Below are 18,164 nucleotides of genomic sequence, written 5' to 3'. Positions count from 1 at the left end.
CACAGGGGAGAATAGGGGACATGGCAACGCAAGTCACAGTCGACAGCGCTTTCGATAAGTAAGTAACTAATGTCACTCGAGCCACGTTGAAATCTAAATACTAATTGTTACATGGAAACATAAAATGAGTCAATTTTAAATGAAAATGATTCATTTTTCGTAACATAATACGAGTTTGAAAAACATTTTCGAATTTCACAACGAAGTTCGCGTAAAAACACCAATAATAATTCAATGTTGTATTGAAAAGCTATTTTTATTCCGTGAAAAACATAAAATTAATTTTAAAATCAAATACATGGATTTAAAGAAATTTAATAATTCAAAGGTGTACAAAAGTTGGTGTCGCTATATGGTTAACATCCGAGAAGACGTATTAAATGAATGCTCTTAATTTTGATAATGATTATTATTGTCCATTAAATCATTTATACTAAAGTCATCAGGCTAGTTTAACTGAGCATTAATATAAGCTGCATTATTATGTAATAACTAAAAAGGCACTCAATGGATTGCAGTTAAAAAAATACGAGTTTTGCTTAATCTCTACAAACGTTACGCAGTTTTATTAATTGAAATCGTTCGTCATGATGTTGGAAAATACATACGTCTAATAATCATTTTCTGACAAAGTGCATGGCATGGATATGTCGAAAAATCAAATGTGAGTTTTTGAGGTTATAGATGAATATAAATAAACATACGGAACCTTAAAGGGAAACATAAAATGTTTGGAAAACATAAAAAATGGAAAATGACCGATGAAATGCAAAGAGAAAATGGCCGATACACTGATTTTAAGGATTATTCAAGTAACTAACTAAAGATTGATATTTCCGAGTCAACAAAGATACGTCACAAACCTAATTTTATAACATGTAATAAAATGACTAGTAAATTAATCTTTATGAGTACATAACGATAAACTGAAACAGACAAACTAAAACAACAATTCTAGTTTAAATATTTAAATGATGTTACAGACTGGGGCTTATATACGGCACGGTATCGTACGAACGTGCGAGTAGATATGTATGTACGGTCAGCTCCAACTTCTCTCATTTTCCTGAATTACTGGTAATAATAAAGCCATGCATTATGTATCGTCCGACCATAGTTTGTACGAGGGAAAGCGGTCGAGGTAATTAGCACAGCTGTTTTCATTTACGTTTTGCGGTGCTTTTCGCACGTTCAATACACAAAGGAATCGTTTTGTTACAAAAACTACCGCCTTGTCTCCGGTCCCTTTTGTAGATTACATCTTTTACCTCGAACAGCGATAGATAACTACGTTTTTAATCAACGCTCATGTCGTTTGATTGAAACTAGATTTGGCAAATTTTACACCTATTTTTGTTAGGATTCAATATTATTTTCTATTTAACTTTTATTTTAAAAGGTTAAACATAATTTTCATGAGAAATATTTTTTTAAATAAATTCAACAAAATGTAGAAAAAAGATAACGTTATTAATTAATATTTTCCGGGATATTTCGTATTCAAAATTTATAACAGAATTAGGAATATTGATGATTCGAAAAATTGTAATACATTCACCTTTTCACCAGGGATGCCAAAAAATAAAATAGTTTATATTTATGGAAAAGCAACACACGTTTTAATGTTGGCCATAAGATCTTAATTATTTATTTTGAAATATAAAATGTATAAATACATAGGGCTGTATTACTCCAGGATAATTTTATCGTCCGAACACCTAATACAGTTCCCATTAAATCGTTTTAAAACATTTTATTAAGATATGCCATATCGATAAGTAAATATTTTTTTTTGTTATTTAAGTCCTGACTAATGCATTATTCGCGTAAACAAAAAGCATTGTAGAAATGATCACTCGTTCCATGGGCATTCCGTAGAGAATGATGTCATCCTGATAATATAATCGATATTTGTAATGATGATTCGTAGAAAAAAAATATAAAAACAATCGGTGTAGATAATTGCATGACATTACAAATTTTTGGCTCAATTATTTAAATGATAACACTCACCGTTTACGAGAAAACTTTTAACCGATTGACCTCGAGATTTATACAACGTTTCAGTGTTGAGTTTTGTTATAGTATTTTTAATAGTTTAATAACGATCTGTACTAATTTTCAGCTCTATACGAGTTATTGTTAATTGACATGCCCATTTTGACCTGACTATATACTATCGTGACCTCGTGATAGTCATTTAAATGTCACATATTATACTAACATCGTTTGTACAAAATCGAAAGAACATTTTATTTCGTCTTTGATACGAGGATATAAAAAATCTTTTATATCGTCGTAACTAATTATACCATTTTCATAGTCAAGAGCTTTGAACGGGACAAAACGAGGAGAGTTATGTACTAAAAAGTTTGTTTTTAGTAAAGTTAGTACAATGGAGGTCCTTGAAAGCAGTTTTCATTAGTATTTTAAATATCAAACTGTACCCACGTAATAGAAATTTATCAAAAATGTTTTGGTTGTTTTACTAAGAATTTCGTGTAGGCTAGATCACAAGCCGTCCGCTTAAGCGTGCCCTAAGTTTGTTTTTACCGTACCGTTTTGTGTAATTGTGCCGTCAAACACAAAAAACTCATCTATAGCCTATGCCAATGGAAGTTGGAATAAAGACAAACAAACCTTAAATATACGTATTTCATGCGATTTACTAATAATAATTCAGCTATATTGTACACTACGAGGAATTTATGATTAATATATCTTTATTTACAATACAACACTATCACATTTAACTACATATTTCCATTTTAAAATTAAAATGGAAATATTCCTTCCAAAATTCCGATAACACTTTTGTCGACGTTCAAAAACGTAATTTTTTCGCAAATCCATAGTGATTATCATAGATTAATCAAGCATTCGACCAATGATGTCGCTTCAATTTCCTATCGAATGCTGTTTAGCTATTCTCCTATGGTTGGAACAGACTATAGAGTAGTATATCGAGTCAATGGAGGTATTATATGGTGGTATTATCTACCATTGATAAGTAATTTCGTTGCGCAAACAGTTCTAGATAATTAATAATTTATTATGATGTTTAAGTATGGATAGGATGACGTCATTGTAGGTATAAAAAGGTGACACGCTCGGTTTTCATACTATCTAATAAAAATGCGGGATCTAACCTGTTCTAAAAGTGTTTCAGATCCTAAATTGTTATTTCATCCATATTACAAATTACCTGTGCTCTGCAGTTCTCCCCGCCTTTAATCTGTATTATACATGGAGTAATAGGAAATCAGAAAACCTAATATTATTAACGGAAACAAAACATCGCTCTTTATCGTATCCCGGATGAGTTTCGAAAAACCCTGAAAATAGTTTTAGTGTTTATAATTACTTCCTCCTAATATGCGGTAATATAAATAAAATACTATCAGCTAGAATAAGCGATATACAAATATGTACGTTAAAAATGTTATAACTTTTGATAGACGCAACAGATTTTGATGAAATAAAGATTAAACGTTACGACGGAAAAAAATGTTACATATCGGCTTTGATAATTTATAAATTCCCATAATGACTTGTAAATATAGATTATTTCTAATTTATTAATATTTGATATCTATAAATTAATAATAGCTTACTGTATACGTCTACCATGTCTTATAAGACCCATTTATGCTTCGATTACGGATTTTTCCAATAGATTATGCAGTCAATACTCACTTGATGCTTAGAATATTAATTACTAATATATATCTAATATACATATTTTGCATATAAATTATTAGGCTATATTTGAATCCCTTTGGAATATTAACCTATTTATATACTTAAATAAATGTACACCAATGGGACGTAATTGCTTAAGTAAATGCAGTCCGTATATGACCCACTGCTGGGAACAAGCCTTAAAACCATTAAAGTGTCAGTTTTAGCTTATCCTACTTAAAGGCTTACAACTCGAGACATTCTTTCTGTTTCTTATGTCCACAAAGCGAAAGGTTTTCGATTTTGATTTTAAAACAAATTAATCTTTACGTCACATATATGTACGTCAGTATAGAAAGTATATTGACGAGAGTTATAAAAATAATTACTCAATATCTCAAATGTAGTAAAAAATAAAGAAAATTGATCTCTAAATATAAATATGTATCATTATTATCTCTACAAGGTTATCATGGAATACAATTTCAACGTAGGTAATAATATAAACGGCGTCGTGTATATATTTTTTTTTACATTTTATAGTTTGAATACCTCGAGTAATTTTGCTAAGCTATTATAAACTCAAATATCGCGACCGTTACATGACGTAATTATATTTGGTTGGAATGCCGCAATACGAGTTTGCATTCAGAAACCATGAACAGATACAAATAACTAATAATTATTAAATTAAAGGTAAAACTATAACACGTATTATGCTTTAGTTTGAATTAATTCTAGATATGAAAGTATTTTTATCCACTTTTATATTGGTGGTCATTTCCTTTAAGACACGTCTCAAAAGATTTTTTATCTGTTTTTTTTTTCATTTAATCTTTTAATTTGAAGTCACGGCTCATCAACATTAATAACTTTAATAAAATTTTACTCTCGTAATTAATGTAGTACATATTATGTCTAATTCTGACTTTATATTTCCGAGGAATGATGCCAGGCAGAGGCCACCTGATGGTAAGTGGTCACCACCACACATAGACAAAGGCTCTGTAAGAAATATTAACCATTCCTTACAATACCTATGCGCCACCAACCTTGGGAACTAAGATGTTATGTCCCTTGTGCCTGTGATTACACTGGCTCACTCACCCTTCTAACCGGAACACAACAATACAGTGTACTGTTATTTGGCGGTAGAATATCTGATGAGTGGGTTTGTCAGACGGGCTTGCACAAAGACCTACCACCAAGTAAATCATACCATCTAAGTTTCATTTAATTAGTTTTAATCCATGTTTTGATTTGTTTAAATTTAAATATTGGGCAACATCACATACATTACTCTGATCCCAATGTAAGTAGCTTAAGCACTTGTGTTATGGAAAATCAGAAGTAACGACCGTAAAAAAAAACACCCAGACCCCACCAGACCAGACCCAAAACAACATAGAAAACTATATTTCTACATCGACTCTGCCGGGAATCAAATCCAGGATCTCGGAGTGGCGTACCCATGAAAACTAGCGTACGCTCTACTCGACCACGGAGGTCTTCAAAGTTTAGTGCTTCTACTATAAATTATTGATACCAAATAATATACTTTAAGTCAGAGATTTTGCATAATATTAGTTACTCTGCAACAACAAACTCGAAACTTAACGTCTAACTTTGAAATATCAGGAAGTGATAATAAGTTTTATAAAGGATAAATGCATCAAAATATCTTATAGCCACTCATGTTCAACATATTATACTTGAGTCGATTATCAATTTCGTTTCATAAACTGCTTTATAACATCATAGACTAATAATAATTATATTTAATATCTTGCACCGAAGACCTTTCTGGCAAGATAAATATTCTTTGTTTTTTCGGTATTCTAAAAATACTAACACAAGTAAGGCTCGACCTCTAACGAGCAATATGCATATTTCTTTACGTTTGCAGACGTAATTGAATTCCAAAATAATATTATCGCAAAATACGTACGCAACGCACAGATCAAAATGTCTCTACATCATTCTGTCACTGCATAGGATTGTAGATTTATCGTTGATAATTTTAAGGGTCAATATCGTTTCATATAATTTTTGCAGTCAAGTCACGTAAACATACAATACCATTGATTGTGGATACTTGGATGGAATGTTTTGGCGTCACTCCGATTCATTTCAATCCATTGTGTCAAGACAATGACTCAATACAGCGAGATAGCTAGGTATACGGCTTCGTATTAGCAGACTAAGCGTAGGTGTGAAAGAAGCGTCGTGAATGAATAATTTGAATAACTCATTATAAGTCATGATCGTATTTTACGCGACAAATTTTGAGAATCAAATACTTATTATCATTCCGAATATCAAAGAACGATTGAAGTTTAAAATTACAATTAGTAGGCAAATGATTACTTAACCATAGACATTCTTATATTACAAGTAATATTTATTTAATTGATAAGTTGATACTATCTGTAGATTGAGTTGATTGTTTCAGATATATATTATTGATAAAAATGGTTGGTGTTTGTTTAAATATTAAGAAGTATTTTGAATCGCCATCGAATTTATGCCACCTAATAAAACCAATTTTATTATTTATTAGATATTCAAAATATTGGCTTTAAAAACCTAACTAATATCGAACTACGATTAAGTTGATTTATTGTTAACCGTATTAAAAAGGTTAAAAATAAAAACAGCCGTGAGGTTCATAAAATCGGTAGTAATCTTTTTTTAAAACTTGGTTACCTCAGATCTCCTTTATTATGAACTGATTAGGAAAAGTACTTTTTCGTTTGTAAGTTTATACTTTCCGTTTGGTCACGTTTGTTTGAATTAAATGAATAAATTTGAAATGTTTGTTTTTTGTTAAGCGGTGTAAGCTAATGGATTACAAAACAACAGTGATGGTGATACAAAAATAAGTAATAGTTCAATTGCAGATGGCCATGTACGAGATATTTATGTAATTTTAACAAAATAATTTACATAAATTAGATATGTGGCACAAACTCGGCGACAGTCGACATAGTCAAGGATATCTATCTACTTTATATTATTTACGTTTGTTATATAGTTTAGCCTTACAGCGACCTATTCACTGTCTGTGGGGACCTATTGAAATATTCACTACTGGGACACCATTGTATATGAAATACTTGATGGGACGCCATTGACAATATTGTATATCGTTTCGTAATAACGGCTTCGCAATTCAGTGTTATATATATTTAACTAGTTACAGTCGATTTAGCAAAGTCAATATTTATCGCGTATAAAAGTTTTTATACGTGAAATCATAAGGTTTAATCGGTTTAATTTACTCGGTAACAACGCATAGTATGTCATTTTTATACTAGTAGTGACATTTATTTAACGTGTAAATAATAATTATTTTATTACATAGTATAAAACAAAGCCGCTTACCGATGCTGTCCCTGTGTATGCTTAGATCTTTAAAATGACACAACAGATTTTGATGCGTTTTTTTTTAATAGATATATTGATTCAAGAGGAAGGTTTATATGTATAAGACATGCAAAATATAGTAGGGAAACACTGATAATTTTAGAGGTTTCTGAAGTGATGTCTTAAATAAACACATTTTTTTCGCTTACAATGCAAACACTGGCTGAACCCTATGAGATAGAACAAAGTAATATACTACAGTATTGTACACATTAAAGAGGTATTCAAAAAAGTCTGCGCTGGTATATGTACCCGAAATAATGGCTAATTTTGGAATCAATTTTAAGCAATACAGCATTAATCCTTATCCAATTACATACCTTAAATACATTGTGCCTTTAATATGGATCAATATTAACCATTGGACATTACGTCCCGATTTGAAGTAAGTGTGAATCAGTGTAACTGCATGCATAAGGGAGACAACACCTAAGATTCCTATATTATAGTATAAAGGAGCAACATACTAAATTTAATGGCTAACGTCACAAAATAATAAATATTTAGTTACTTCTTCTCGGTTACATTCCGTTATGACATGGAGTCTTTCGTAACTTTTTACAAAAACTCTTGAAGAGTAAATTAAAAAATGTAGTCTATCGTTCCTATATTCATCAAAATCGGTTTAGTTGTTTAGCCACGAAAGCGTAACAGACAGTCATAATTACTTCCGCATTTATAATATTAGTACAGATTAGTGAAGTTTGCTGATTGCTCTAACAAAGAGCAAACATGGATGCTCTATCGAGGCTCTGTGTAGATGATTCACGCGTGATCGGGCTTAGCTTGTAGTTGTGTTATTTTTAGCTAATCACAGTGAAGAAGTATTTCGATTATTCCTATATGTATATGTACTACGGCTAAGTCTGTTCAACCGATTATAGCCAATAAGATGGCCTTTAATTCAATTGCAATTGTTACGTTGTTCAAGAGTTGTTCTACAAGTCACAAGTTTTAAATGATACCGATTTAAAAGACTATTATGTATTAGTATTTAATATATGGATCAGTTTAATTCTAAACACTATATTAATTATGATCAGCGTGCATTAACATGAGTAAGGGACGCTCGTGCATACGAGATGTCTACTCTATAGTGTGCATTAGGCGATTAAGAGTAAATAAACTAGATTATATTTGTTAAGTTTATTTAAAACGTCGATAATTTAGCATGGACTTTAATATTGTTTCAAACGTTTAATCTGCGTAACAATTTGCTATTTCATGATAAGAATACTTCATATTTTTTTAGCTGATGATTTCAAAAACGAACTCGATATTCTGTTTCATTGTATCAGATCCCTTTAATAAATCGGACGCTGGGAATTTCTCATAGTTTACGCATCGTAACCATCGAATATACGATACCTATTTTGCTGACAGGCATTCATGGATATATCAACATATTAAAAACGGTTCGAGTGATATCCTCCTATAGGGTTTCAAACATGGCGGCTATTGTCAATCACAATATTTAATTACACTGAAACTACAGGTGTACCGTCAACTCCCTCAAATTCAGAATCGTATGCAAATGCAATCCGACACGACCGGATTGTTCGGGCGTACAACAAACTTGTTGCAATTTTTTATTATAAAGACAGCGCTACCCATACTAATCGAATCATTACCTACATGCATAATGAAAAAAAAATTTGTCAGTAATATTGAAAGGGTAAAAGGGATTCCGATACACATTTATATTTAATTTTTTTTTTGTTTTTATGCCGAATTGACTGTTATTGTTCACATATAACTCGTAGGATAAATTGAATGAAATAAATATTGCTTAATTTGCTTGTTTTAATATTAATAACAGCGGAAATGTTATTTAACCTAAAATTTTATAATTCCGATAAACGCTTTTCGTTTCATCTTTACCTCTTATCGTCTACTACTAACATTTTATCTCTGTTGGACATGAGTGTTTATTGATTTATTTATTATCTGGATTACATACATGAATTCGTTACATTCGTATAACTCTTTTTGGCAAAATAATATTACTATTATTGAAACTTTAAAAATATAACGTTATAATTTAAATATATTTCATTTGGTCTTAGTAAACGTAGTTCAATATTAACCAAATATATCTTGAATTTGTTTTTCTTTAATTCGTCAAGGATTAATTATAAAACAAATATCAGATCAGCCCTATTACATTTATAGTAACAGATAAAAAATAGAAAGAAAAAAAAGCAAAGTTTTAACAGTAGGGCAAAGGACTATCCATTAAGCCAATAAAAGCGTAAATAGGCCGTCCTAGTAGCTTTATTGCGATAAACTACCTTTATAAATACAAGCCTCAGGACTAGAGGAAGGTTAATAGAAAAAAAAATATGCTTCGACAGCTTCATGGGAATTTATTATTAGTTTAAAATAAAATACTGGCGTTTTAAAACTTTTATGATTGTTGTATAAAAGTGGGTCTCATCTGTTCTTCTGTTATTCTATGCGGTTATTTTCTTGAAATAATCCAATCGCATTAATACAAATAAGATCTAACTATATTTTGTGGTTATACAATTTTAGTTAAATGATTATTCTAAAGTTAATATTTTTGTCCAGATGTTATCCAATTTGTTCTGAGCATCAATTGGCCAAATTCGTACATTTTGCAACATATTGTCGGCAACATCTTTTAGTACTGGTCTTATGTCTATATTTTTATTGTCAATCCACAGCCAAAATTGCTTAGAAAAATGTTCTAATTTACTGTCATTCAAATCGTTCAATTGGTAATTTTCGTCGATAACTTTGAACAGTTCTTTTAAAAGAATGACGAATTTACGTAGTTCCTCATTTACAATTTTTATTATGTCATGCTCCGACAAAGTTTCGTCCAGAATATCGACAAAGCTTCGTTGATAATATGAATCAGATTTTAAAATGTTTCCTATTTTCTGACGAAACTTTGCATTTGTTTTAATTCCGAACATATTCTTGTACAGTAAATTTGATATTGCATGAAAAAATGACTTTAATTTAACGTTATCCGCGTTGAAAAGGTGACGTAACCATTCAATTAAATATTCGGTATAATCAGACTTTTGAACACATAAAGAAAATTTATAACATATGTTGACTTCTATTTCATTGATAATTATTTTCATTTGCTGTCGCAAAATACTGTACTTGAGTATATTCTTATACCATTTACTTGGTTGTAATAAATTATCACTCGCTTTGTGGAGTCGACTCTCTATGAGTGTTTGTAATAAATAGTTGGAGAAATCTGTTACATCTAACAATAAAATCTCGGGGGAGGTATATTTCATTCTATTCATTTTGTTTAAATTTTCTCTCAACATTGATTGATATTCTAAGTTACTTGATCCAGATGCGGCTTCGATTATTTTTATATCTTCAGTGTTCAATTCGTAATAATTTTTAATGTTTTCGTGAACATTTTTAAGGAGTTTCATTGATATATTTAATAGAAAGGGTACAAAGTTTGTGTACAATTCTATACTACTCATATTGTTGTAATTTAACGTATGGAAATTACTACGATCTTCGATTGTGTCATTTGTATAAAACGAATCATTTGTCGTTCCATTTATTTCAATATCATAAAAATTTAATTTATTTCTTATAGCGTAGGCATTGGATATTGCAACTGAAATGTATATTAAATATTTGTAGATTAAAAGTGACTATTGTCATAGATAAATAAAAAAACTACTCACACAATGAAATTGCAAAGTGTGTCGGCATTGTTGCTCTATTTTTGCTGTAGTTATGACTTCATCATAAAACTAGCGCTCGCCTACAATAAAATATAAAATATAATAGCTTCATTTTATTTTATGCATTTTCATCGATAAAAATTTAAATCACTACAGATAAATTTATATATATAATACAGCCTATAAAATTGAAACAAAGAACATAATTTAAATAAGGAATTTTAAAATTATAGTAAAACCGTAGATTGTTCTCATAGTGAAATTCCTAAAAACAATAACTCTGCGATACTGCTGTGGATCTTAAATCATTAATTAATAACTGAAAGTGAACGATGTGAATCAACGCATTGTTAAAAGTTTTTTTTTAAATATTTGTGTATATTTTTAACTCCAGAACAATCTACGACTTAAGCTTAATGGAAGCAAACGAGGCGACAATACGGATGAGTTGGAAATGCGGTACAATCGCAACGGAAACTTATTCCACGCTTTCCGACCTCGCTTCCGTCTCTGTTCACATCCAATAACCGATATTTTTTACTTTGTCCTTTATACATTGCCCTTTAACTGGTTTGATGAAATGTTCGCATGTTTATTTTACAACCCAATGCACTCCCGCTAACTTTATCTAATGGTTTGATTTGATTTCATGATATTTTGTTGATAAAATTAAACTATTATACAGATTTCGTTTTCTGTTATTTCAAAGATAGGACCACGCTCTAATTGTTTCTATTTTTAGCGTCTATTACTTACAGCATCGTTGTTTGTAACTTACCAACCAGCTTATAAGGGAATCCTGTTGAGTATTGATCAGATAATCATTTGGATGGTTTCCATCGAACTATTCAGTGATAATTTGTATTACTTGTATTTTTTACTTTGGAGTTTAGTGTGATTACAGACGCAACTTAATACTTTAGATTGTTTAGCGGTATCGATGTTTTAAGAAGTGATCTATACAGCTCACAACGCCAGTGTCCAAGGCGGCATTCGTATTGGGTCGCATGCTTTACTAATATGGCGAACTTTTCACTCAAAAATGTTTGCATATTTGTTATAGTAAGACATAGTTGTGATTCGTTTCGACTGTCCGACTGGTCATCTTTCAATTTTTACATCGGACTTCATTGTATCATAATCGTCATTTGAAAAGCTAATTCATTCAACAATATACCGTATGCGTTTATCTTATTAAAGTTGTACCATTGTAAAAACTAGCCAAGAGCGAGACGCACATGATCGTCTAGATTTGTATTCAATTCATTATACTTGGCCATAAACCAGAAATTAAAATAAATATTAATATACATATAATTTTGTTCGATTTAAGTTATCTGATTCTGATTGATTCAATAATTTAATCGTTTCAACTTGCAATGACGTAATTTATTTTGATTTATTTGACTAAACGAATAAGTTGAACACCTTATCTAGATCTATAAAAAAAAAAACAAATGTTGTCATGTTAAAAAGAAGGTTTTATATAATTCTAATCGGAGAAAGTAGTGAATGACATAAAATATAATAAAAAGCACTAACTATAAAGAAATAAAGCATAACTAAATTAATTGGTCATTACGAGAAAATCTTCCTGAGTCGTTCATTTTCTCGAGACAATATTGTCATTCTTGCTACAACTACCAATCTTAGATATTCACAATATAGATATTCTTTTCAATATTTAATAAAGTCTGCCGGCAAATCTTCATTGTCGTTTCAGGAAATTTGATTTCCTACATATTGCTGGAACACATGAAATGCACCTCATATTTACATTGAACTTTATACAAGCTATATAATTCTGTACAAGAGGTTTTCTATACGTGTTGTCCGAGTAAAAGAATATTATAAATTTTATATTTGATCAATATATCCAATTATTATTTAATATGTCGCAACACTAGCGCCCTCAGTAGTCGCTCTTTCTAGTCAATGATTCACCGACTGACCGGCGCACTCGACACTTCTCGAGCAGCAGCTGGCCAGTGCGGTCGAATATTGAAACCGATATATACCTATACCATAGTTAAATCTAAGAGCTTAAATTATAAACGAGTTCATTAATCTACTGTGTTTCGTTGCTCCACATTACCTATCGACGCCCACTGCTTGAGAATAAGTAACTATAGACCATACCAATGAAACACAGGTCCATCCTTCGATATATATATTTATGTTGGTATTAATGATAAATATTCAAATCATGTCACGTTTATGTAATTAGATTGTTGTTATCAGGAAGCAACGTTTTAATACCAAATATTGCTTCGACGAGAATATTGTAAGGTTCAAGTTCGTAAAGGGCAAATACAACTGAACTCAAACCATAATTTATTTAATTTCTCGTTTAAAAATTGCTGATTTATTATTGTAGGCTTATATACGAAGAATCGCCATCATTTTCGTAATTCAGCCCTTCTCTTGTCGCATTACCGTATTAATTTCAGAGCGCACAAGTGCTGATTCTAGCAATGAGTAGCGTAAGTGTACATGGTGCAATTTTATTTTTTATTTAATGATAAAAAATATCACTGAAACTCCTCTTGTTTGTTTATTTTTTTTAATTGGAACTGTTTTTAAATTAACTGATATTAATAGAAGAAATGCTCACTAACTATTATACAGTATCTATGTATGTTAAATTAATATGTAGTTGATACTTTTATGAAGCTTTGATGTTGAGCCGGCTGATTTGTCTTTTTTTTATGCTATATGCTTTATAACAGTTTTTATAAATATCCATAAATAAATACAATTTGCTTTAAATGACACAGATGTTTATATGAACGAAAACTTCTGTTTTAAGCCTTTCGGTAATTGATTGGATTTTTATTAAATGTCTCATTTGCCTTTCGTAATAAAATTACTTTATTTATATTTTCAATTACTGGAATCGATCACGTTTATTGAAATTGCAATAAACATGTATGAAGAATATTGTTACTTAAATATTTTCTTCAGACGCGAATTAAATATTGTGGAAAGAACAATTTCAATACTATCAACAAAACATACGAAAAAAAAAATATGAATGATACCGATAAGTACATGTGTAAACATTAGAACAACAATAACCTTTTTACTCGGTACAAAAAAAAAACTAAAGATAATATTCTAAAAACGTAACTAAAAGAAAGACATCACAAGCTGAGATTAATGTTATCAACTGATAGTACAATCAAGAAACTTATCGGTGTTTAAAGTATTTGACAGCAGACGTAATTAAGGCTGCTGTTTAGTAGATTGAAGCATAACAAAGGAAAACTAGGAATAATTATTAGGTCAAACTTATACAGAGCTGTCTCATTCGCTTGACTACTGAATAAGAAATATTTATTTTTATTTTGTATTCAGATAATATGAAACATTAATATAGCATTCTGTTCTTAGATTTGCTATTATCTATACATATAATAAAATTGGAGTGTCTTTTTGTAATATTAAAATAACTTATTTTTACTAGATGCATATATATGAAAAGCACGGTCAAGCTGCATCAATTTTGACGGTATTTTCACTGGCAGATAGCCGATGTAATAAGAAGTACTAAGGATACAACAATAACTTTTTTGTTAAACTCAAACGCGCACGAAGTCGCGGGTACAGCTCGTTTAAAATATATATTTAGATATCTCAGCAATACCTGATGGGTTTAAATCGTATACAAACTCGGTCATAGCTCGTAGTTACTGTAAACAAATGACTTGGGAGTGAATGAAAGATCGAAAACAAGTATACACTAGTACTGGTTATCCTGATGATTATAGTTATCGTATCAGGAAACATAATAAAATTTGTTACTTCTAAATTTAAACGTAAGTTAACGTAACGTAAACGTGGATGTTTAGTCCACGCGATAATAATCGTTATGCATTTTTATTTTAAATAACAAAGTTCACGTTTTCCATTCTTTTTTGTCTTTCTTGTAAACTGCTGAAATAGTTACATGTACAAAGTACATAGATCAAAGTTATTTATAAATACACGTACACAAAATTAATTATTACGAAAGTCTTATTCAGTGAAGTGAGTTTGAAGTTTTCTGAAATTTAAATGTAAAATACTTACGAGTCAGTAGTCGACAGTAACTATAGTATTACAGACATTGCCTAAATTTGCCAACGAGACGCATTCATTCATCCATCGGAAACAACTCCAACATGAATCGGCGCAGTCCTCCTCGTTTCCCCAGTTTCAGCTCGATTAATTTGTAAAGAACATTGGGCTGACATCGCTATCTTATTTCAGCTGCTTTCTGTCACAACGTATTTAAGAGAAAATTCACAAACTATTTTGGAGACGCAGTTACAAAAGTAATAATAAAATAAGGAATGGTTCTCTTTTTGAAATTATCAATAAACTTCATCAGATCTTATGCATGCATCTATTATAATATTCAAAACAAATTCAGAGTATATGTTATACGTAAAGTGCTCTCGTCTTATCACACAGTACAATCTTTTCTGTGATGTAGGGCTGACGGAGATTAGCTATAACTATATGAATCACCACAGACGTAGGTATATGCATTGTTCGTGTAAATTTTTCTCAAACTTTCTATGAATACAGACTTAGGGTTATTTAACGGTTCCTTTCTTCAATACAAAGTGAACACGTGGACTTTTCTAAGACGTCGAAATCATTCATTGTAATATTTCATTATAGTTGCAAACATACAGAAGAATTTGTTTTTATGATAATGTATGACCTATTGCACTTTTGAGTTTTATTTATGCAATATATATAAACATATTTACACAAATACAACTAAAAAGTATTTACTGAAATAGAATTGGAAATTTCAAATTTAAATGTTAGGTCTTTCTACTGGATAAGTTAAATATTCATTTTATATCAATATCAACATTTGTTATATTTTTCCCTTGATATTTGTATATTTATAATGATAATTGAATGAAATATAAAATATGTGCATTGTTATGAAAAAAAAAAAACTGTTATTAGTTGATTATTTTTTCTGAAAAATATTATTTTCAATTCAAATATTTATTACAATTCATAATTAGATATGTTGTGGGTATGCGAACATTGCCTTAACGCGATATTTAATTTTTTAATGATTCACCGTCGTCGGAGTAGCGGTCAGCTGAGGTCAGGAGGTTGACTTCTCCTTGACAATTGATCTTAATAAGATCGGGTGGTGACTTTTTACTAATTCCCTAATTTAAGTAGCCGCGCGCTGTGAATCATCTAAATATTAAAACGAATCAAATTTTGCGAGCGATAGAAAAATGTGGTATATGATCCGATGAAAATGGTGTAAATCGGATAAAGAACATATTGATATGACGGTTTTTTTTTTGTGAAATTTCCCAATAAATATTTAAAAGGAACGATGAGTAAAATATATCCTTTTAGGTGTTGGTCCCATCTCCGCACGGATTTATAAAATGAGCTTTTAGGCTAGTCATGATTTTAAACGTCAAAATGTAATCAAATAATATCAGTTTATGTCTGTGCGTACTGTAAATACGGCATACCGCGCATCCTACGCTCTTTTCCATGCGTTTATTTTATTTATATTATATTTTTAATATGTCGTCCGAGTAAAATATCCGCAAAATATTTATTAACACCAAACACTTCGTCCATTTCGTTTATTTTTCGTTAAAAGTGTGTTACAAAAATTTTAACGGCAAACAATTGGCATTTTAAACATAAAATAGATATTGTAACTTATCGATTAGATATGAATATAAATTGTAGGTGCCTTTCTGTGGATGTTATGGAAATATCCTAATCTTTACAGTTTTCTTATATATATATATATATATATATATATATATATATATATATATATATATATATGTGTGTGTGTGTGTGACTACAGCCATAAGCGACAATAAATCTTTGATCTCAAGGTTGGTGGCGAATTGGTATTAAGGAAAGGTTAATATATACGATGCATTTATCATTAGGTGGCCCATTCGCCCGTCCGTCTGCCTATCACTATAGATGAAAAAAAATATATTAATATTTGTTATAAAATGAATCCAGAACAAAAATCAAACGAAAAAAAATTGGTAACATTATTTGTAATACCAAGAAGAGAAAGAATTTTAAATCCTTTTTATCGATATATTTTAAATACAAAATGTAAAGCTATTAGATATTTCTTACGGCTTCAAAGTTATTATGAAATATGTTATTATAAATACAGATTGAAAATATGGCTTCATATAAAGCTGTATAAGAATAAAAATTAAAAAATAATTACTGTACAAATCATGACCGCTCGGTACAGTGGCAAGAATGCAGCAGCTTTTCCCGTTGAATCGCAATTCCGAGTCCCTGAGCGAAAAATGAACCAGTCTCTCTTTTTGTGAATTGTAACATATTGAACACAGCTTGCAATCATTCTTAATTATCAAGTCGTATAATATTTTAATTCCATTTGTCATGTATTTAATTTTGAATGTAGAATAGTATTTCTATACGGTCATATATTTTTTAATAATAGAAATAATTAGAGAATTAAATACGATTAATCCATCGATATCGATGTGTTGCATAAATTAAAAAACTAACACTAATTTTAACAATTAACCGTTAGAGTTGGAAGAAATACAGAAAGAATAGTAACCAACATTATGCCCGACAATTGTGTCGAACTCTTAAAAGGTCATGCGCTCATCACTTAGGTGTGACTCGAGTGGATTTCTTGAGTATCATATTCCTTCTAATTGGTGCTACGGGACACTTTTGATGCACGTTTAAGTAATGACAGATAAGTAGAAAAAAATCAACACGAGATTTTTTATGATTGTTTAATTGAAAATGGAACATTAAATAAGGCGAAAACACATCTGTATAAAAAAAACACTAGTTTAAATCAATATGAATCTTGCGGTAAACTGTAATTCATAATATGATAATATTGATTAATCGGCTTAAAATAAAATTGATTAAGTAAAATAATAAAGCTCTAGTAAAATAGATACCAACAAGGAGAAGGTAATTCAAGATGCGACATCAACTAGTAGGTTTACTATTTGCCAAACCGTTCCAAAAACTTTTCGCCTATATCACCATATACTGGACTAGTCGATACAAGACAAACGATATTGATGTTTTTGCTATCACAATAAGATTCAATTTCCTCCTAGTCAGTAGGTTGATATTGCCTTTCGTTAAGGGATCTCTATACCGCAGGGTATAAACGTACACCAAGTCAGGGTTGGGGTGAGGTCGGTAAAGGGGTCAAGGATCGATTTTCTGAGTTCACACTGAACTTATTTACTGAGTTGTCATTTGCACTTAGTTTTCCTTTGAAACCATATCTAGAACTCTAATGTTCTTGATGAGAATGGATTACAAAAACGGTAACTCTGGAATTTATAC

General features: G+C 30.4%; 2 protein-coding genes across 2 annotated transcripts in view; both read right to left on the bottom strand.

Annotated features, from left to right (window-relative positions):
- LOC125076123 (Krueppel-like factor luna) overlaps positions 1-18,164 on the bottom strand; it is a 68,984-nt gene that overhangs the window by 28,343 nt on the left and 22,477 nt on the right. The gene's annotated exons all lie outside the window — the stretch shown is intronic.
- On the bottom strand, positions 9,511-10,854 carry LOC125076122. The gene is made up of 2 exons (XM_047688096.1): positions 10,800-10,854; positions 9,511-10,729 (listed from the first exon to the last, which is right to left on the bottom strand). The coding sequence occupies exons 1-2, from the start codon at positions 10,825-10,827 to the stop codon at positions 9,651-9,653; spliced, it is 1,107 nt and encodes a 368-aa protein (XP_047544052.1). The 5' UTR covers positions 10,828-10,854; the 3' UTR covers positions 9,511-9,650.

This window comes from Vanessa atalanta, chromosome Z, assembly GCF_905147765.1.
Source record: "Vanessa atalanta chromosome Z, ilVanAtal1.2, whole genome shotgun sequence".
Taxonomy (NCBI): domain Eukaryota; kingdom Metazoa; phylum Arthropoda; class Insecta; order Lepidoptera; family Nymphalidae; genus Vanessa; species Vanessa atalanta.
Note: the sequence above shows the minus strand (reverse complement) of the source record. Positions and strands in the feature narration are given on the sequence as shown.